The 23,235-nt window shown below is 38.8% G+C and overlaps 1 protein-coding gene across 3 annotated transcripts in view; it reads left to right on the top strand.

Moving 5' to 3' along the window:
- ITGA8 (integrin subunit alpha 8) overlaps positions 1 to 23,235 on the top strand; it is a 118,149-nt gene that overhangs the window by 15,727 nt on the left and 79,187 nt on the right. For all 3 annotated transcript variants that reach the window (XR_006166226.1, XM_042802087.1, XM_032991667.2), the window contains exons 5-13: positions 1,242 to 1,303; positions 2,313 to 2,358; positions 3,342 to 3,467; positions 4,585 to 4,629; positions 7,435 to 7,478; positions 8,462 to 8,518; positions 8,706 to 8,758; positions 14,225 to 14,430; positions 16,566 to 16,757. Coding sequence is in view for 2 of the 3 variants with exons in the window: in XM_042802087.1 (XP_042658021.1) it covers positions 1,242 to 1,303; positions 2,313 to 2,358; positions 3,342 to 3,467; positions 4,585 to 4,629; positions 7,435 to 7,478; positions 8,462 to 8,518; positions 8,706 to 8,758; positions 14,225 to 14,430; positions 16,566 to 16,757 (831 nt within the window). In the remaining variant the exon portion in view is untranslated. The remainder of the gene's footprint in view (positions 1 to 1,241; positions 1,304 to 2,312; positions 2,359 to 3,341; positions 3,468 to 4,584; positions 4,630 to 7,434; positions 7,479 to 8,461; positions 8,519 to 8,705; positions 8,759 to 14,224; positions 14,431 to 16,565; positions 16,758 to 23,235) is intronic.

The raw sequence follows: 23,235 nt of genomic DNA, 5'->3' as shown, positions 1-23,235 counted from the left end.
CCTGCTGCTGCAGCTCGCATTCTTGCCATGTGCACATGGGCTGATTTCAAAACACTGTTCTCTATGGCAAACTGTGCTTCTACCTTTGAGTTTCTCGTGGATTATTTTGCTGAGAAAGTAACAGTCATTTTACAGAAAAAGTAGACACTTATTTCACATAATTAAAAGGTATCTTTCCTCAGAAGATCTAAAGACAGCATCTTATCATGTAGCTGCATTTTCCTGGCATCTGACAGTTGTGTAATAATGTAGCCCAATAATGCTTTCTGTAGTCTACCAGAAAATCTGCATGCCTATAGCAGTGTGAGATAGTTGCATGTACATGCAACATCTTTTTCTCACATGGTGGTATAGCTCTAAACTGAGTTGTGCTATGTCTTCTGAAGCCTGATCCTTGTCCCTGGATGGACAGGAACAGAAAGAAGCTGAATCTATAAGAAATGGTGACCATAAGATCTGCTTCATGTATTTCTGATGTCTCATTGGGGGATTGCCACAGGCATATGCCATTTGAAGAGAGAGTTCAGGTGGCCATTCTCACTTTCAGTTTCCCAATCCTGTAGACTTCCAGTACTCCGGTACTCATAAGAAAGCCCTAAAATGCATGCCGACACAATTTGTACAATTATATAAGGCTTTGGAGACTAGAAATAAAAATGGACAGAAGCAGGAGGGATGTTTTTGCATGTACAAATGTGCATCCAGAATTACATTACATTTCAGTCCTCACTGAGTGAAAGTGTATCAATTAAAGGGCTGGCCCTTGTGAAGGACACGTGCCCCTTTCCCTTGCCCTAGTCCAGATAACCAGGTTTGTGTCTGAACATTGACTCATGCTGACACAACCACTATGTCAAGATTTTTTGAGAATGTCTTAGTAAACAGTTATTTTTGTGTTTATGGTGGAGCAGATTGTAGTGACCATTTAGTTTTGTATCTCCAGTTTAGTTTTGTATCTCCAGCCAAATTCATACTGAATAGATGGTGGTTGTTACAAGGGTCCTTTCTTGTCAGTGAGAGGAGAAGGTCCCAAATAACTGGTCCTGTTTTTCAAAATCTTCGCAAGGAGGCTTCATGTTCAAGGTCCTGTAGAAGGTCTTGATTTGCTCTGCCTCTTCCAAAAGAGAATACACATCTTTTCACATATTTTGATATTTTTGCATTTACAACCTCACACCTTCAGGGATGTCTTCTACATGCACTGTGAAATCAATAAAATTCTTCTGCCTTCATAATTACAGGCAATGCGGATCCTGAAGGACAAGGCTTTTGTCAAGCAGGTTTCAGCTTAGATTTTTACAAGGTGAGATTCTGCTTCCAAAATATTTTGACCAAATGTAATTCTGATATATCCTTAGTATTCAAGCTCTGTCTCAGTGATCAAGAGTTTATGTCCATGCTGTTGCACGTGGAAAGTTTAATGAAGTTGTTGAAAGTTCTTTCCTCCTTTGCAAGCATCAGACTTTCCGGTTTTATTAATAAAAGCAATAGTGCAGTCAGCACCTGTTTATCTCTTTTCAGCTCTCCAGTCTGACTCTGCTCAGTCTATCTCAATAGCTAATTAGGCAAAAAATTGTACGCACTTCTATCTCAGTGTGTCCCACTTACAATGCTTTCCAGAGAGCTGACTTTCAGGAAATAATTGGCAGGCACCAGCCAGTTTTAAAAAAGCTAAAATGGCTTGTATAAAGATGCTTTCAGAGGCAAACTAGTCATTGAGTAAGACTGTTCTCCTGTGGAGGTGGAAGTGCTTAAGCAAAATAGCTTGTTGTTCTTATATGCCAAGAGGGTCCAGAAGCAATATTGTGGGCCAAGGAATAAACTTTGCAATTGTTATTAAGCTATTACAGCACCAGGACCTCACATAACTTCGACCATTGCCATTGTTTTCAGTGTTCTGCAGCTACATTGTTATTCACATTATTAACAGCTGAGGATTAAAGACCTCATTGTAGAGTAGACAAAAGTATATTTCTCTTTAAAGTGTTACTGTTGATTCATTGAATTTGAAGACCCTCTTTTATGCTGACTTTGGTTTTTTTTTACAGATAATCAGCAATTTTTAGAACACTATGTTAGTGCTAAAAAAATTATGGCTTTCATTCAAGTGAAGATACATAGAGTGATCTTAACTTTATTTAACTGTGGATTTTCCTGCACATCCATGCACCTATATACTTTCCTTGAACAAGGCTATTTTCCTTTTTCATGATTCTGATACTTTTTTGGTCATTTAAATTGTTTTTCCCATGCATGCTTAATTTTGCTGTGTTCTTTTGTTGTGTAATTTTATTCATTTCTGCTTTTTGTAGAATGGAGACCTGATAATAGGCGGGCCTGGTAGTTTTTATTGGCAAGGTATGTTCATCTGGATGGTTAACTTGGTCTAAGAAGTGAAGTAGAAAGTATAGTGGAAAATGTTCTAGATTTCCGTTGTTTTCTCGGTTTAAGATAACCAGTCTCTGGTCTTATTTTCAACTAATGTGGATCAGAAGAATCAATTAACAAGCAACTGAGCATAAAAATAAGTCAGGGAAAATTCAGGATGTAGGTTGTATAGGAAGTGAAAAACAGAAATAACTATTTTTGTCTTGGCATTTTAGTACATTTGTCATTTAACTATTAATCTGACTTTCTCCCTAGAAATACTGCAATCTTAAACAGAGCTAATATTTGTACAGCAAATGTAATATTTTCAAAGTTTTTGTCACTATTTCTTTCTGAACACAACCTTTTATTGCTATCTGAATATATTTCTAGTTCATTTGTGACACTGCTGTAGTTTCCAAGATGCAGTTTCTCATGTAGGTAAAACCTGAAGTGATTTGGTGAGGGGTTAAAAGGATATTTTTGCTTTAACCTGTTTTGGCATCTATGTTATAGCTGATTCCCAGAGTCTGCCTACCAACTTGCTTGTTGTCAGTCTCACTGATGCATGTTTTTGCATTGCCATTAAAGGACAAAGATCTAGTTGATTATGATGATAGGGAATTTATAGCTTTGAATTCTCCATTGAGAAATTGATTCCACTGATCTACTACATTTGTACAGTACAGCATCAAAAGGAGCCTGAAAGTGCTTGACTTTAGTTGGCAGCACCCTGGAATGGGTCTGGAGATATTTTTGTGATGGTTCAGTAGAATCTCAATACTTTGTTGTACTGATTTATGTGTACTCTTGAGACTTTCAGGGTAATAATGGAGAAAGATTGAGAGAAGATGTCTGCTCTTTGCATCTGTGCTAAATTATCCCTTCAGCTCTGTTCTGTACTGCTAGCCCTATTTTATAGAAACTGCCTCTCTTTTTTTGTCCCTTTCATTTATGAAGTTGTTTGAATCCAGGTCAGGTAATCACTGCAAGTATAGCGGATATCATTGCAAATTATTCCTTCAAGGATATTCTGAGGAAACTGACACGAGAGAAGCAAACAGGAGTGGCACCACCCTCATATGATGACAATTACATGGGTAAGCTAAGCTCTTTGCCAGTTAGCAATATGTTCTAAAAGCATGGGGCTTATATAAATGTGAAAACAGGGCCTAACTTACTATTGCCCCAATTGTGAGAGGATTTTAACATGTTTTGCCTTAAGCTCAACAGCAAAGCAGTAGTTTACTAGTTACTTCAATGATATTATGACCATTCTTAAAATCATGCATGGCAACAGGGTTTGAAGGTTGAGATCTTAAATGGCTTATTAGGGTTCCTGTTATTTGATCGTGAATAATTAAGCAGAAATACAAAATTTTCCCATTTATATCTTCTTTCATTTCAAGATGATGGATTGAGTTTACAGTAATTAAAGACTATTTCAATTTTTAATAGATAAAAGAAAATTCAGTTCTGCACTATTTTGTGCAGTACTGCGCAAATATCCAATTTATTCTCACTAATATTTAAAAGATACAATTGAAGTAAGCAATAGCAAAAGTCAGTTTGAAGATATTCTGTAATAAATAAAAAAAAAGACTCTTTATGTACCTTTTATTAGTACTTATCTCCAAGAATTTGCATAATATTCACATGTCTCTGCATGTAAGCCAGGTTATTCTTTACATAATTATAGAAAAGATGCAGTGGTATTTGAAGGCAAAGTTGCATCCTTTCATCTCTTCCTGTAGATTTGAATTTACAGACCCTGATACAATACAAAAGTCTTTACTGCATCAATAGCAATTATCTCTCAGGTTTACTAAAGCTCCAGGAGGTACTTAACTATCTTTGGACATCTGTGTTCCATATAGAGCTACAACAGGATACTCACACATTATAGTACAGTAATGAAGACCTAAATTGTATCAATAGCTGTTAGGGCAAACCACCACAGTACCTGCTGTTTTTTCAGCTAAATTATTAAGTATTAATGATTTAGAAGCTCATTTTTGCAGAAGAGGGATAGATTTATTCAGAACTACAGTTAATTTAGTCATACTAATGTGATAATTTTCCTTTTTTCCATACAGTTTTAGTGTAGAAAATTTGCATTCTGATGGTCAGATGAACAGACATTATCTGATTGTCCTTGCGTATTTTTTGAAAGAAATAGTTTATCAAGTGTTTTGCTTGTAATTTGTCTTTAAACAGGCTACTCCGTGGCTGCTGGGGAATTTACTGGGGATTCTGAACAAGGTAAGAAGCTATATACTTGAATGGAAACCATATGGCCATGCACCTGTTAAATTCCTCATTTTGGGTCTCTATGCGGGAACATACATTTTATGCATTTGAAACATTGGTGAGACTTAAGCTGTATGTACGTAATATTCTCAGAGACAAATATTTCCTTAGAAGGTATAGCGTAACAGAGCAGAATTGAAGTAACCCAAAAGTCTGAATCTGTTGTTACGATATCGTGCCCATCCATCTGTTCAGCAGTTAGTGCTGTGACAACATGGTAGGTGGAGCCATCCAGGCTCACAAAATTTAGCCAGTTTGGTGACCAGCAGTAACAAGTGGAGTCAACAGTGCAGTCCTGTAGAGTCTTTCAGTCCATACTCAAGTTACTCGCCTGCTTCTATGGCTGCTGGACCTCAGCATCTGCCTGGCCAGATACAGCGTGGCTTGGAAGTGCCTGTGTATGCTGAAAGCAGACTTCTGATTGCCACAAAAGCATCACAGCCCAGGCTAGGAGTTAACATTCAGCTGCATCTGGATGAAGACTTGTGTCTACACTGGCATGCTAGCTCTTGGTGGTGAAAGCAGCTCTTGGCTCTATAAAAGTTTACCTAGTTCCAGTTTACGTGCCTTAAGGATGGGGTTCATTAGCTGATCCTTTCTGTACATTGTATTTTCCTGCACAGGCATAATGAAGTAAGAACAAGTTCCCTGTGCTCTTGCCTCTCCCCTTAGCCTTATATTGAACAGCAGGAGACAGAAGATTTTAATTCCTTTTATTAAAACCTGGGCTTAGAGGGAGAGAAAACATTGTACAGGAAGATGAGATATTCAGTTAGTCCCTTGAATTAGGAAAAGCTGAATGCACATGAAGAGGAATGTCCAAATACAGAATCATGCCTGAGACTGTGTAAAAGTTCTTGGATCAAGTAGGTTTGATATAGGACATATTTAGAATAATTTGCATTTAGACAGCAACTGTCATCCACAGAGAACCAGACATCTCACAGACCTAAGTTCAAACACTGAGGTTCAAGTTGTTCCCTGTGGCAAAAGGTGACACAGGTTATTTACTAGTTTCACGTGGACAGGGAAGCTGGCAGCTCCAGTAACATAGTTCTGTAATTCTTTAAGGACAAAATCAGAGCAATCCATCGTGCAGGGGCTAGGTGTAGCAGCAGTAGCTCCTGGAACACCACTGGGGCTTTAACTAAATACCAACAAGACCTAAACCTCACTTAATTGATGTGCTGAACTCAGCACAAAGTGTTGTGGCCGGAGAACGAAAAACAAGCTGATCATTGTCTGATTTTTAAGTTAACAAAGTAAGTTTTGCAGGTGTGTTAGAAATTGAATACTAGTTTTCTGGTGTCTCTGCAAGCGGAATCTAGTGTAGAAGAAAAGCTTCTGTGATAGAGATCTATTTGGCAAAGTATGCTAAAAATAATCGGTTATAAATAGGAATTTGTCCATGATTTAGCTATTTTCAGGTGTTCTGAAATTTTACAGGATTTCAAAGCATATAGTTAGCTGAAAATAGCTGTGATCCCTGGTGATTCATACCTTAGGAGAGATGTTTCTTGTGTAAAGATGAAAGTCTGTCAGAAAGTATTGCTTAAGGGGTAGCTCTCTTTAGGGGGTGAACAGCTCCATGGTCCAGACTCAAAGCTAACAGAGACATAGTACATTTCTACAAATGAACCCAGCTCTGCAGAACTGCTGCTGCTTAATCCCTATAAAGTTAGAGTTCCCTGTCCTGTGCCACTACGGGTTCAAAAAAAAAAGGCACAATTTTGAGCCAAACACTATAATGTGAAAAAACAGATGTATTCCTAGTAATGAAGGCTACAGCCAACTTTTTTTTTTTCTTTAAGTGCATACTCAAAGTTTTATAATGGATAATTCTTGAATCCGTAAGTCGTGTGAATAATTGGCACAAAGAATTGCATTGTTGGCTAACCTGGAAATTGTCTTATGTCCTATTCAATCCTTAATTACTACTTCCATCTCCCCTTGGCCAAATGCTTTCAACCACAGGGAAGCATATGAATGCAGAGAGGAACAGAGGAATGCTGGGTCAGTACAGGCAGGTGTCTGGGGTGCTCTGGTATCTGAAGTTCCCAATGCTCTCTTCTGATGTGGATATCCTAATGAGGGAAGATTTAGACAGTAGGACTGCTGGCTATCTTTGCTCTTTTGCTCCTTTTTATCCACTTTTTTCACTAGTAGTTTAAGATTTTGCCATTGACCAGAAATACATCCTAGAAGGCAGCTTGGTCCAGTGTTTCATGTTCTTGCTCACTGGATTCCTCCAATGCCACTCACAAAAATTTCCATGTAATGCTTTTAGACAACCTGTACAGAACTTGTCGAACACTTTCATGGCATCAAGCCAAATAACAGATGAGACAGACTGTTGTGCAGCCAGAAAGAAGAGGGGTATTTGTAAGGACAGTTGTGTTTAGTTTGTGTACTCTAGTGTGTGATGCCACAACTAATTCTGGTTTCATCAATCCACAGCTGTCAGGTAACAAGGTGAATTGTACTAGGATCTTTATTATACTGTGCTATGCTAAGTAATGCTAGGCAGAAAGATCTCTGAATGAGTGTATTCAACAGTTAAGATGTAATATTTCATTAAACTAACTGAATTAATGTTAAAATTTTATTAATTAATGTCTTGAAGTGATTTGCAGGTGTTTCTGATACAGATAACAAATCAAAATCCTAATCAAGGAAGATTTAAGTGGCATGGGATGCATGTTGCGTGCACCACTTGGATAGCATAACCAGTTCACTGTTGACCATTTGTCCTTTCAGAGCTGGTTGCTGGAGTCCCAAGGGGAGCACAGAACTTTGGCTATGTATGTACTGGACCCACATTTTATCCTTTTTATAGTGAGAAGGAGTTAGACTATTTGGAAGGTTAAAGGCTACATTATATTTTCTGCCTCTTTGATCCTAAACTTTCTAATCAGAGAAAACTGCCACCAGCTTCCAACCTCAGGCTTACCTGGCTGGGTTGAAATGCCTTACTGGTTTGAGCTTTCAATATTAAGCCCTTAGTCCCTTCTGAAGTCTGTTTTCAGTTGCTAATTACAAGCATGTTTTGAGTATGACTAGTATCCCTATACCCACTGAGTGTTATCAGGCCTCAGCTTACCCATAGATTAGCATATTTCATGGGTAATGCTATGTCTACAGTGGAGAGAAGTCCAAGTTCAGATTATTCATACCTAATGTTTATTTTCAGTGCTCTAAGTATATACACTGACTGCAAGGTGCAAAGAGTCATGATACGCAGTTAGAAGTGAAAGGAGAAAACAATATGCATGTGTGGATACAGTTTTTACCTCAATGTAAAAAAAGGTTTCAGACCTAACCTGATGGGGAAACCAAGGTCCCAGTCACAGACACGCTCTCTGGTTTTGTGGACGCAAAATTCTTTGTGTCTGTGGAACTTATTCATACCATTTTTCAGAAGATAGATGTGTATGTATATATATTTATATATGTGTGTATATGTATATATTTCTTTATCTTTTAAGTTCATGTTTTCATGTCTAATAATGTCGTCACTGATAAGCTGATGGTCTGTGATTTGCTGCTATTCAGTGTCCAGCAAAGATGGGAAATACCTTTTCCCCATTTTATTCATGGGGGACCTGAGACTCGTAAGATCTTAGCGATTTGTTGAAGATCATACAGGAAAACTGGTGAGACAGGAAAGAATTGTTTTTTCTTGGCTATGTGGCCCATTCTTCACTGTGTCACATTGGTTTGCAGTGATGTTATGCTGTAGCATCTCCATGTGTGCTTGAAACTTTCTGTATTTTTCTGTTACCAGGTCTCAATTATTAATTCTTCAGACTTAACCTTTATCCAGAACTTCACTGGTGAACAGGTAATGTCAAGCAACTACTTTATAAGATAATCTATCTCTAGAGCATATTGTTTCATTAACGTAGTTTCAAGAATGTATAAAATATTCTTTAGAATTAATGACCATAGAAACAAAGAGGATTATCAGTAAAAAATTTTTTTACATTGCTATCTGATATGAAAGCCTATCTGTTGTTTTTTATTTCCAGATGGCGTCTTATTTTGGGTACACTGTTGCAGTATCTGATGTTAACAATGATGGGTAGGTTATCAAATATATTCAGCTCCACTGAACATTCATAGAAGCAATGCCTGATATTTATTAATAAACAGGTTTTCAGGTGCTTCATACCTCAAAATACTTCTCTTGGCTTCTCTGCTTTTCTAATTTTTAATTGTTCAGTTAGGCTTATCTTTGTTTAATCACAGTGGCCCAAGTATTTGCAGGCCTAGTTTGCATGAGTTTATCTTCCTGAATATTTATGCAAAGCAGCATGGCAGAGCAGGAGTATCCAAAGTCTTAGGAAACAGATCCAGGTAGAAGAACGGTGAATAAACAACGCTAGCTACTGATGGGAAGAGATAGGTGAAAGTCAAAAATTCATTCTCCCATTCTCAAACACAGGTAAGTATTCTCACATGTTGGTCATCCATAGCTTCACTTAGCAATTTTTAAAGCTTTCCAATATCATCAGCTCCTCATTCCAGCACCTGCTGGTTGGCCATCCATTTTCATCGTCAAGAACCAAAAAGTGTGTACGGCCCATAGTTATTACAACAGGCATTGTGCTTGTCTGAGGGAGAATGCTGCTCAGCTCCCAGGATCGTGTCTAAGATTCTCTGGGTTTTCCCCTGTTGAACAAAATGCTTACTAACTTTGAACTCATGTAAAATCTAATTAAAAGTTTTAGAAGATCAGGAGTTCAGTAGGTGAATATTGATACTAGCTTTCTAGCAAGGAGATAAAGATCCCTGAAGCTCAGAGCCCAGGAAGTCTGAACAAAGGTGAGCCAGGACTATATTTAGAGCTGTGGCATACCCTTGCCCATTGCAAAATGTCTCAGATATGTCAACTTCATATTCTTTTCTTATGATTATTTCTGATTAGGTGCTTTAATATAGTGCATAAAATAATTTTTCTGAGATAAATCATTGCTTTCTGCCAGTGACTAGTAACCCTTTAAAGAGTGAGGGATACAAGAAAAGAGAAAAGTAGCAGGGTGATAAAATGTTATTGCAGCTCCAAACCAAACCCCCCAAAACCCAAACAAAAAAAAAAAATCTTTCCAAGTTTCTGAGGTTAAATTTTGTCAAAGTACCATAGCTTTTGAAAATTCCTATTTTTCTGATATACTGAGTACAGTTTAGTTCTACCATAATGCATTACTAATGAAAAAGAATGGTGAAACACTAAGTTACAATAGACACTCATTAGAATTTTGGGGAACTTGCTATTTAACTTCTCACTAAACCAAACTATTTCCTGTGCAGGTTATTCCCTGTGAACCATAGGGTTACTTGGCAGGTCTCATATTTTCTGTGTACCTCTAAGACCACTGTTTATGTCAATACTATAATCAAACTGCTGTTGAGGCCTGTGTGGCCTCCCAGTCTATATCTTAAAAGAAATCTAATGAGTCTCTCTGAGATCCAAACATCCCACAGAAAACAAACCACAAAAAGCTCTACTCGATAAACATGTCTGATTAGATATGTAGTCTGTCTTTGCTGATTTGCACATACAGTTGATAGAAATCTCTATCTGAAAGGGAGAGTAAAACAGAGAGGAAAAAAAAAGCAAAAGGGACATGACCACTTCAAATTCACTTGGGGTTTTTGTGCAGCAAAGGATAAAGGAAGTAGTGATGGCCTTATCAGTAAGAGAAACCTGATTCAGTTGTATGCCAAAAAAATTAATAGGAATGATGCTTTGCTGTAATAAGATGGAAAACACGGCTCAAAGATGTCGTGGTTTGAGCCTGGTTGGCAGCTAAACACCATGCAGTTGCTCACCCACCCTCCCCCCACTTGGGAATGGGGAGGGAATTGGAGGGGCAAAGGGAGACTCATGGGTTGAGGTAACAACAGTTTAATAACAGTAACAGAATAATACGGTGACAGCAGTATCAACAGGTAATGTACAATACAGCTGCTCACCACCCACTGACCAACACCCGCCTGCTCCCAGCCAGCAACCCCAAACACCAAGGCCCCACAGCCACACTCCCAGAAGTGGCAGCCAGTCCTGACCCACTCCTGCCTTTATATAGTGAGCACAATGTCACATGACATGGACTATCGGCCAATCGGGGCCCAGCCCTCCAGCTGTGCTCCCCCCGCCCCCGCGCACAGGTGAGGGCACTGGGACCTGGGGAGCCCCTGGGGTCTCAGGGTGCTGCAGCTCCTCCCGCTGCCAGACCAACGGGAACTCTAGTCCAGCCCCAACCAGGACAAAAGATTAGGCTCATCCTAGCTATGTAGACCTTCTGGTCCAGCAGTTCTGCAGATGTTCTAGCATGACTCTTGCAGTTTTATCTGCATCACATCAGGATTCTAGACAGAACAGGGAAATTGAGGATATTGTTTGAACTACCATTTAGTTGCCCACTGCTAATAATGAGAAATCCACAATGAAATTTAACAAATCAAGCTTTGCCATCAACTTACAGACTACATTCCTAGTAAAGAGGAGAAAAGAGAACACTTTACATTTAGGCTGAAACAGTCCAATAAAAATAGTGGAATAAACTGTTTACTGGTCTTTCATTTGGCTTATATCAAAGCTTCCCATAGTTATACTTTGACCTCTTGACATTTCCCATACTCGTGCTTTTTATTACCAGGCAGGATACAAAGAAACTGCATACAGCCTCAGCAGGTGGTCAGCTTGTGCTTTTTAATGATTTTTTTTATCGTAAGGGAAGCAATACTGCCTGGTTACGTTTCTGTGCTGGAACAAAAATAAATATATATTTTATGTTAATTGAAACATTTTAGTGCAGTAGTGAAATAAATCTAATGAACCAGTTCAGAATACTACTACAAACTGAACTGCACTTTATGGTTTAATATTACTGTCCAGAGGCTTTTGCATTTGTTTTCCTCTTACGGCCTTTTAAAACGGGTCACATCAACCTGAATTTGGCTTGGAACTCCTAATTTTGTAAATATAAACTTCTACAATTTAAATATCCTCCACCAATAAAAATACATAATTCTAATCACTTCGGTGCTTATAACCCAACAAATGACACCCCTTAACTGCTTGGTGTCTAAATACTTAAACTGTAGGATCTGGAAGTTAAAACCCATTATAAAGCATGGTAAGCAGCAATTGCTTGCTTATTACTCACTTGGGGAGAAACCAGGATTAAGTAAATGCGGATCGGAGAAAGCAAGAGAGAAGATCCTTCCTCTCTGGCTATAGTACACTGCTGTGACAGTGCCAAAAAAAAAAAAAAAAAAAAAAAAAAACCCAAGCAAACCCAAACCCCTGGAATTGCCTGAAGGAGAATTCCTTCTTCCAGAGGACTTGCTGAAGCAGCTTGCCTTGACCTACAGAGCTCTGCACTGACAGAGAGGAGGGAAAATCAAGAGGGTGAGGAATGGAAGGCTTTGGTGTGGGTGGGACATGCCAAGACATTGAGAGAAGGCAAACTAATGCTGTGGGTGTTCTAGGTTGCTCTGCTACCCATAACCAGTTTTGAAATAGGTCAGTGTAATTTAGATGACTGCCCTCCTCCCGCCTTTCCCTCAGCACATCAGAAGACAAACCATCTTAGCTACTGGGTTCTGGTCCCTTCTCCCTGGACTGTTCATGTATTTTACACAATTACTGTCATTTATTTTTAAAAAGTAGAAATTTTCCTAGAAAAATATCCCAGCACTGTGCAGTTCCAGCTGAGATGGATTCCTGCACAACAGACTCCAGCTTCTGTCTGCTTGCTTTCTGTCTCACCTAGTGAATCTTGAATTTAGGGTTAGGCTTCTGCTTAGAGAATTTTACACCACAGTGGATGATAGATAGTCTGCCTCTCTCTTTTCACCATTTTAGGCACTGTGAATATTGCTCTATGGACCAGAGTTTTAAAGGTATCTAGATATCTACTTATTTTACTTCGATATACTGGGAGCTTTCCTGACTCTGAATTTTTTGATTTCTTACCACCTCTAAAAAAAAAATCTTCCCTTAGTCTTACAATCCTTCATTTGTAAAATATTAATTGGAGCCAAGTTCATCTTTTATTTAATGGTTTGTACAACACATAACACAATGGGGTCCCAGTCTTACTGGGAATATCTGGACTGTGATTTAGTAAAATAAAAATTGATGATAGTTATACTGTATAATGCTTTTAGTACATGTCATATGTAAACCAACTTGTAAAAAGAAGAGCATTCATGATCTGTTTTTGTTGTTGGTATTGTTTCATGGCAACCATTTCAGCTGACATTCTTTCCCAACCACTAACATCTTCCACTGGTAGAGGAGGACTTTTGATGTAATAGATAGATAGATAGAACCATAATATACATCTATGGTAAAGTAGTAGCTGAGCTACTCCTAATGGGATTTTTTTCTGTCAGGATTGGGAAAAACAATATAGTGCAGTTTTATTAATTAGTTTACTAATGGATAATGTCCACTGAATACAATGGGAATTATCCTGTTAGTTTATATGGTCTTGAGCAACCTTCAGAAATTAATCTGATACTATCGTTCCATATCTCAGAATAATCTACTAAGAATATTTCTGTTTGTTATCTGTCTGTCAATCTTGCTTGATTTTATTATTTACTGTCCAGTAAAGGGTATTTTTTCCCACTAAGTAAAAGTTGGTAACATGTTTTGAAACACCTCCACTTAGAACAACAACATGCAAAATATCCTTAATATCCTTTGATTAGTCTGTCTTTTTTTACTGATTCTTCTTGGAGCAGCAAAATGAACAGAAGGACTTTTCCCTCTAAGCCTCATATTTTTGTGATTTTATGATGTCCTTTCTCTTTAATACGTAATACAGCAAATTACGTGAGCACTGCAACTACTCATGTATCCAATATTCAACAGAAGTGTTTTCAGAAATAAAGCTTTGGCTATGTCTCCCAGCTTCCATTTGAATTAGTGATGAGGCACTCTCTATTAATCTATGCTATACCCATGTTTCATATACATTACTTCCAAAATCTGCTGGAAAGTGGCAGTTTTTATTCTATTGTTCACTGACTGATGTATATTTTTTTTAAAGCTAGATTTTATGCTATGCATTATCTGTCACTAGCACTGTTAGCAGGATAGCTCTACAGAATTTGTTCTAGTAACACAGATCCCCTCTTAGTTAAAAGTCATGATTTCTGGATCATTAACTTCAAGGTACAGCTTTTCAGTGTCTATTGTGGACATAAATTGAAGTGCAAGAAATTCCGTTTAAACCTAGGAAGAAAAGTTTATACTGTGAGGGTGATTAAGCACGGGAAGCAGTTGCCTGGAAAGGTTGTGGAGTCTCCATCCATGGAGATATTCAAAACAGGAGTGGTCACGGCCCTAGGCAGCTTTCCCATACGTAGCACAAGTGTTTGGACTAGAATGTAGACTCCAGAAGTGCCTTCTTACTTCAGTTAGTCTATGACTTTATGATCGGTATCAGCTTCCTGTTTAACAAATGCATGAACTGTGTTGAATGCACTCAATATCTCAGTGACACTGGTTTTTGTTTGACTGTTCCAGTTTAGATGATATCTTAGTTGGTGCCCCTCTCTTTATGGAACGAGAATTTGAGAGCAAACCTAAAGAAGTTGGGCAAGTTTATTTATACCTGCAAGAAACTGCTTTCCTCTTCCGAGATGCGCAAATTCTGACAGGCACTGAAGTGTTTGGTAGATTTGGCAGTGCAATCACACACCTTGGAGATCTCAATCAAGATGGATATAATGGTAATTTATATGTAATGTAGTAACATATATCTCTGTATAACACTGAAATGATAAATGGCTAAGAAGTGAATATGAAGTGTCTGTGCAGTGGCTGAAAAAGGCTTTTTAACATACAACTGTCTTTGAAAGTCATAAGAATTTACACTAATCCTAGTGAAACTGATATTGAGTGACAAACCATGAAAACCTTACCTATAGGAGGACAGTCATATTGACTACAGTGCTGTTTTTTACTAAATATTAGCATGCTCATCTGAATAAAAATTTCTGTTGTTTCATGACTATAAGTACATTTAAATACTTAAGATGTTGCATTTGTTTAAAAGCAGACTTCTTCTCTCCTCAAATGCTTGTATGAGTTTGAGAATTGAATGAGACTCAGTAAACGTAGCATTTTGCCCACAGTGAAAGAACTGAGACAAGTACAGACATACTATTTTGGAATCAGATTCCATTGGTACTTAGGCACCGAAAGAAACAGATGCATAATGGGACCTTTTTCAAATGGCTGTAACACATGGAGCCTAAATTCAAGAAAACAGTCCAAGTAAGCTAACTTTCTTAATTATCTGAGAAAGCCTGGATGCCTCGAGCACCTAGAGTTAGCTTTTTAGACATGGTCATAGCACCTTGGTTTTCCCTGCATGTGTTTCGTTAATTCTTATTTCCAGGATGTTAGGGTTCTGCAAAGCAGGCATCTCTGCATCGAAAACTCCAAGGAGTTTTTCCTGGAGGAGGTAATTTGCAGAGTAGCTTTAAAGACAGGCCTACTAAGGAAAAATTAATGGACTTAGCTCCTCCTTAATTTGAGGGCTGTTTTTCATGGTGCTCTAGCCACTAAACTCTAGGGCAGTGTCACCAATGTGTGGCTCCTGTGCAAGAGACAAGTCGTGTCAGAAGCCATAGGATCGTATTGGGGTTCAGAGTACACAAAACCTGAATACCATCCTGTGGGTAGAAGCCACTGGATTCTGACTGCTGAGAATACCCTCGCTGGGTTGTCCTGAAACGCCCACCATGAAGTTCAGCCCAGATGGATGCCACTGTGGAGACTTCCTGTTTTCTACCTGTGAGCAATAGCAGATGCCCTCAGCTTCTCTGGGTAGAGAAGGTTGTTATCCCTGCTCTCCAGCATTCTGGTAAGGCAGGGAGGAGACGTTCCTGCTTTTATCTCTCTCTGTATAGAGAAGGCTAAGAAGAATCTAGAGCCAAAGTCTTCTGCTTCATAACTGAAGATGCCAGTCACAGAGCTTTGATGCACTCCTGCCTTTAGAGTGAAGGTACAAATTTCAGGTGCTGAAGTCAAGTTTAATAAAGGAATCTAACATCAGCTCCTAGATCAGAATCTAAAAATATGAGCTATAAATATGTATCCTCTTCTAGTGTTTCCTGTTGGCTAGCTCAGCTAGTGTGGCTGTTCATTCACAATCTAGACACATGATTCTTTCCACATCCCATGCGTAGCAACTAAGAAGAGCATTGTCAGTTCTGCTTCTTGGATATGGCACCTAATTTTTTAAAGATGGCAGTGCTTAACTGCATAATGCCCAAGGCCTCCTATTAAATTCCTGACTTGGTACTATTCCCATTTCTCAATAAAATGCTGACTTGGTATAGATGAAAACATTATATTCCACTGTTCTCTTTTGCATACTAAAGCACTGGATGTTTGAGGGCATGGGGTTTTTTGTCTATGTTGAATATTTTATCTGGAAAAAGAAAGTTAATTTAACAGCTGTTCCTTATTAATTGGTAGAGGAAATCAATAAAAATTTGTGTCTGCTTAAAAGTATGAAAGTAGAATCAGTCATTCAGTAGGTCTTGGTTTGTTAAAGCTTATTAAATGCCCTGGAAATACAGTAGAAGAATCCAGTGTGGATTGTCTCTTTAGTATAATGCAATAACCCCTTCATAGAAGGATGTTATAAGCTTTTGTCATGAGCGTTTGACACAGAAAAGACAGTATAAACATTTTTGTATATTTGCCATAAAGCTAGATTCCATACAGAAGTATAGAGTGTTGAAGTTCTTGCATATATGTAGGAGAAGCCATTTATGTCTTTTTTCCTGTAGGAACTTAATTTTTGCTTTATTATAATTGTGCCTATTCTTTTTATTCTTCTGTTACACTGCAGACATTGCTATTGGTGCACCATTTGCAGGAGAAGACAGAAGGGGGAAAGTGCTCATTTACAATGGATACAGTAATGGGTTAAATACTAACCCTTCCCAGGTTCTCAATGGAGCCTGGGCCTCACAGTCCATGCCTTCGGGATTTGGCTTCACTCTGAGAGGAGACTCAGATGTAGACAAGAATGATTACCCAGGTAAGATTTTTCCATTAGAAAGGGAATTCTGTACTTCCATTCTCTGGAAAATGTATCTGCCTTTTGGAAGGCAGAGGTCAGAATATAGAAATAGTTCTAGCTTGCTTTCCTGAGAGTTAACATCAGACAAAACAAATACTCCCTTTCCTGTCAAAAGACATGATCAGAGTCAAGAAAGGGCTTAAATAGTTACATTAACATGAAACATGTGAAATTTACAATAAAAAGCTTAACCCTTTCCCCCCACTTCCAAAAAATGGAATGCTCTCAGCTTATTGAACTTGTAAGGTCTCCTTCATCCTGGCATTCTTTCTTAATCAAAAACATGTTCTGTTGTAGAAGGGATTGACTTGGTTGTGTTGCTAGGTTCCTTTGTGCTGTCCAAAGAGACACTGAGCTATATATAGATTCCTAATGGATTTGAGTGCATTACAAAAAGGCAGAGAGGATGCAAACAGTGGTTAAAGGCAGATATTTCATTTGGGCCTTTCCATCCTTCTGTGTTTTCATTTTGTTATATGCACACTTCTTTTTTATGCTAGCTTTGATTCTTCCTTATTAGTTTACCTGACACGCATTCAAATTTATCAAGTTTGTAACATTAGTTGAGTTTTTCCTGGGAGGTATTTATTTTTTTTAAGAGTCATGTTCCCAACTTCTAAGTAGTCTGAATGCTGGAGCTATTTTAAATGTGCTTGTATTTGCTCTCTCTCTCCTCTAGAAGCAAATCTGTTCTGTTTCTTTTCATCACAATTCAGAGGCTTTAGCAAGGGTGTGCAGTAAAACATCATATTTTGTTATAGTGAAAGGTTCATCCACAGTAAAATGCTAATAATTTTTACTTCCCTTATTTACTATGAAGTCAGTTTTGTTAGCCTGGGTTATTTCAAGGCTAGTGTTCTTAAAAGTTGTATTGTTTCAAAAGTGAAAATCGCGATTTTCAAAGAGACAAAAATGGGCTCTCTTTTTTACCTTTCTGTGATGGATTGTAAAAGCCTTGGAAGTGGTGTCTTTTTGCAAAAGTGGAAGAGAGTTTCTGGGAAGGTGTGTTTACAGTAGAAATTACGGTTTTACAAACAGAATAGCTGACTGCAGAGTAATAAAGTGGGGCTATCACCAGACTGAAGTGAGAGGATCTGTAGCAGTTGAGAAAAGAAAGGGCTCTCAAACACTGTTCTGACCTTTTGTTTGCATATTGTTGATGTTGCTATTAATAGTCTTTCATTGTCCATGACTAATGAGGTTCTATTGGTCAAGGGAGTTCTTTATTAAAGTTTCAGTATTTAAACATTTCCTAAAGCACCCACAAGGCCCCCAGCAAAACCAAAGAAAACAGGATATTGCATTCCTGGCATTTCTAAGATTGAAAAGACAGAGGCAAGGTCTTCTTTGAGTCACATGATGATGAAAGAAGAGTAGAAGTCTAACTAGTGTGTTAGCATATTTTATGTGGAACATCTTTTAAGCTAATTTGTGAAAAGTTTGGGTGATGGGTCTTGTTATTTCTAAATGTGTACTGAGGAACTGCTATAGTCATTTCAGTTGTGAGATTCCTGGGAGTTACTCTCCTTGTCATTGTTGGTTCACTATGCATCCTACTTACAGAATTTCACATTGTGATATCAGCTCACTATGTGTTACATGGTTTGGTTTTATTACATTAATTACTTATTTTAGCAAAAAAAAACAACCAACCCTGCATTTACTGTAACTAGCTTTTCCCTCCATCCCACAGTTGAATATCTGGATGAGCAGTCCAGAGTACTGGTGAGAATCGGTCAGAAAATGACAAAACAAAAAAAACTTTACTGTCAGTCAGCCACCTCTTCCTTAATACACAAAGATTTGAAGCACCAAAACAGAGCTGTAAAAATAGCACAACCATGGCACAATTTTAGCACAAAAATAGAACGCCTTCCTGTGGGAAAAGGAAAAGAAAAGAAAGGAAAGGAAAGGAAATAATGCGGGGAAATGCAGCTCCAGGACAAACAGAGTAGGCAATGAAGTAAGTAATCCTTCTTGTGTCAAAGAGCTTTTCTTCTTCACCTCCTGGCGGAAATGCTAAGGGGCAGCCCTTGTAGAAGGAGGAAATGAAGTACTGAACTTGGAAGGAATAGGAAGGATGTTTTATTTTAGATGTCAGCTGAGAGAGTATTTGCTATAGAAGATCTAGGAAACTAGCCTTTAATTCAGTGCTTCCCAAACTACCGGTCATGTCTGTATTTCAAAGAGGGTTGTGAAAGATTAGAAAAAAAAATATTAAAATTTTTCATGTAAGCTTTTTAATGTGTATATTATAAAATCAGCCTCTTTGTAAAAAGAAAAAAAGGTAATAAAACAGAGTTATGCTGACTCATTACTCTTAGAAGTTCAGTTCCCATAGACTGGGAAATGAGAGTCAGTAATGTCTGACTGCAGTTATAAACATGCATTGCTATAGTCCAAGGTGATATTAGCAATTAGCTCTTCCATGGCTACAGTTCAAGTGTTATGTGAAGACAGATGAGCTCAAAACGAGATTATCCTTGCAAGAAGTTCAGGACTGACACCAGTTTGTGAGGACTCATGTAGCTACAGCTGTGCTTGTACAATTTACTTAAGCTCTTATGCCTAACATTCATTGTTCACGAGGCAGGCATATCCCTGCTAGGAAATGAGAGGCTGAGAGATGGGAGTTACTCTGTCATTTTGATTTTAGTGCACTGTGTAGCATTTTCAGAGCTTTTAGAGTTTCAGACCTTCTTCTTTAAATCAGACCATGTATTAATGTTCTTGGCACAGGTCACAGGCCTGGAGGCCAGAAGATACCACCTGTTTTCATGGCTTCTTATCACAGACCACTAAGCTTCATCCTGGGCTTGCTGTATTGAGCCCTGGAACCAGTGCTCTTAGAGACTGAGTTACAAGTTGGGGAATACAATTCCTACAAAGTGATGGTGAATCACAGCCAAATTTTTCTCCTGTTGGACAAAGGTTAAATCTCTCAGCTGGGAGTTCAATTCAGGCTGAGATCTCCTTATTAGCTTTCTGGAGAAGAGCAGCCATTTAGTACAGGAAGTGGTATCTTTTTCCCTTCATCCAAATGCTCAGGAACAGAGAAGGAACTAGAGAGAAGAAAAAGTTATGTAATACTCAGTGCTGTTCAAATCCCCCAGCTTTCCTGTGGATGGAGGAGTAGTTTCTCCTCCTACCTCTTCCTGCAAATCCTGGCCAGCAAAGGGCGAGAGACCACTCCTGCTTCCTGGTCTTATTTAGGAAAGGCAGAGGAAGACTCTCTTGTACCCAGGACCCCGGTTGTATAATAAATACAGGAGAAAACTGATCACAGACAAGTTTAATGGTAGAGTAGCAAAGCAGGCAGGGAAGAAGATAACACAGCCATACTGATACAGATGAAAGATCTGACTAGCACCACAGCATGTCTGCAGCAGTGGCCAACAACTGATATCCAGGGAATTATGCAGTTGTTGTGATATTTCCCAGAATATTCACCCAGCTCTAACCAACTGGAGGAGCACAGACAGTGTCTCTGAGTCAGAGGTGACATCTTCAAATTTAGTAGCCCTTGACAGACTTTTCCATGAATTTGACCAATCAGTGGTAGAACTGACCTGAACTTTTGGCACCCACAGCAACTTGTGCTAAGCTGCCCCACAGCCTAGCTGCATGTTTTGTGAAGAAGTAATTCTTTTCATTGCATCCCATTCAATTCTTGAATGTTCCACTGGACAGTTTCTTTGGATATGCCCTAGTTCTTATACCAAAGAGACAGCAAACAATTATTCTTCAGGCCACTCTTATGTTACAGACCTCTGCCATATTCCATCCCTCAGCCATATGTTTTAGCAATCCTATGGAAGGAACCCTAATTTACTTAATTGTTCCTTGTGCAGAGGCAAATGGCACACCAGTCCTGCTGTACCAGATGATGGTTCAGTCTTGCCATCACTGCTGCCTCTTCTTCATCCATTTTTATGTAAAAAGCAGTGTGTAAAATGTGACTTATATCTGGCTAAATCATTGTTTCTAATAAAGATTTTACCATCAACCTGAGTTTTTAACTTATCTAACATAAAAAAAAAGCTGCATCTTCCCTACTGAGAAGAAAATCAGAATTAGTATTTGACAAAACAATAATCCCAGATGTTTTTCATTGGTATCAGTGATTATGTTTGTGCAACAAAATAAAGTGAGCCAGGAACTGTGGCCTGACCTTGAGGCTACATGACACAGCACAGCTCACCATCATCCGATTAAACCCTCCTGCCCACTGAAACAGGGTGGCCATATCCAAACTGCCTTTTGGGAAAGGTCCACGGCTCAGGCTATTCCCCAGACCATTCCTGGCCACTATCTGGGAGAGTACGAACTTGCACACACTAAAATCAGACCAGAATTTGTGCTAACAATATAAAAATCTAGACAGTACCAACGCAGTGCTCAAGCTCATGCCTTGACTTTATTTTAATTTTACTTGTGTAGCCACTCGCTGCACAAAGCACAGGATACAGACAGCTGAATGGCCACCTAGTCAACATTGTACCTAAAAATGAAACTTTCTCTAGTAGGGTCAGCATGCAAAGAGGGCTGCTTTTCCATCTCATTAGCAGTCCTGTCACTGTAATGATCATCTGTCTTCCGCTGCTCTGGCGTAGATGTTATCACTGTAACAGTAACAGAGCACTACTCTCAACATTGTGAAAATACAGGGATTTTTCTAACCTTTCAACAGGAAATATTTAGATTTTGTTATTAAGCACAAGCCTTGGTTTACATCTGCACAGCTTTCCAGGGAAGGACTTCTGTAAATTGTGTCATACTCGCAGACACTCCAGATGTTATGTGCCCAGAACTGTTCCTTTATCTACACAGATGGGTGATAATATGGTAGTCTCTGCTTTGCAGGCTTGGAAGCAGTGGGAAACTTTCAACCCTGGGAAGCAGCAGAAGCAGAAAACACTGCTGATACATCCTAACAGCTGTGTTGCTCTAAAAACATGCAGCTGCCCTCTGTATGGTGATGTTCATCACCTTCAGCCCCAAACCTAACTTTTGTTAGATGCTGTTCCTCACCTAACAGAAAAATTGCGATGCCAAACAGTGGTGATGGTGGTAATGAATGGAGATGCTTCTTTCTCTGTTGTCATGTAAGAGTTAGGCAGAACCTGACCAAACTTTATAGTTGGTTAAGGCTAGTGAGGGTGGCAGTAAGAGGAAGAAGATTAAGCATGTCAGATTGAACGCACCAAGCCAGCTCTGTGCTTTTGGACGTGACTATTCAGGGAACAATTAACCTGCAGCTTTCCCAGTCTTCCCAGCATGATTCTGACAAGCTTTGTACCACACTTATTTGAGATACATAGTGTCTCTCCAGTATACAATATATACCCAGTATTTGAAGGAAAATACAAATTAATTTTCTTAAGCTACATTTACACTAGTAAGTTAAACATGTTATATTTGGTTCTGAACTGTTACTGGGCAGTCCTTGTCCATACTATCAAACTCACTTTCTTGCCAAAACAGGGTTGCTTCGTGCTCTCTTTTGGAGACCAGTAATTGGCATGGGCCAACTGCTTTAGGACCATTCTAATGATACCACCACAGGCAGTGCAGTTATGGCACACAGGCATGTTCCCTGGCACTAATTTACCAGCACTTCCATAATTGTAATGTCTTTCAGCAGACAATCCATTTCACAATTTTCTGACAACTCATGTTCTAAAGTCATATTCAGAGGAGAGGATCTGAATTCACTTATGCAGCTATAATAAATACTGACTTAACACTGGATTGATAATCATGTAAAAAAAATAGAGGGGATTAAAGAAATAAAGGGGGGGGGAACAGTGAATGGAGTGAAAAAGTATAAAAGATGGACTTTTTTTGTCAGTTTAAGTGAAAATACAGTGATAGTTGGAAGGAATTCTGTGCGAGATTCTGTGCTGCACTTTTCAGTGTTAGAACACTGCAAAGCAGCGTTGTGCTGTATCTGAGGCCATACTGGTGAGGCCCATAACAAAGTTTATATAGCCATGGGTTTCTCGGTAAAGCAGCTCTTCAAGGATTGCATAAAGATGCTCTGAAATCCCTGCCTCAGCACAACCTTCCTGGCTGTCTTCTATGCTTGAATATTTGAGTAATGTAACTTTCAGCACAGCTACCACCCCACTCCACAGTAAATCTGGGGCTTTTAGAGCCCCTTTGCTCCACCTTTAGCTTTATTTGTGTCATCAAGGCCTGGAGCAAGGAATGAAGCCTCAGCTTAGGCATGTATTTTGAATTGTAGTTTATTTTATTTATAGTTGTATTTGTCTTTTTCTGTTGGCGTAGTTCAATTTTCATGGGAACAAAAGAAATCCATAACTCTGCTTAATGGGAAAGAAATTTGTTTCTTTTGGCTTCTGGGCATCCGTTCAAAGCTGGTCCCCCCTGAGTGCTTGGAGTCTGTGATTATCTAGGTGATGGTGCTGCACTT

Source organism: Tyto alba, unplaced genomic scaffold (genome assembly GCF_018691265.1).
Source record: "Tyto alba isolate M040663 unplaced genomic scaffold, T.alba_DEE_v4.0 Super-Scaffold_38, whole genome shotgun sequence".
Classification (NCBI taxonomy): domain Eukaryota; kingdom Metazoa; phylum Chordata; class Aves; order Strigiformes; family Tytonidae; genus Tyto; species Tyto alba.
The sequence above is the reverse complement of the archived record's forward strand: the minus strand, read 5'-3'. Positions and strand labels throughout refer to the sequence as shown.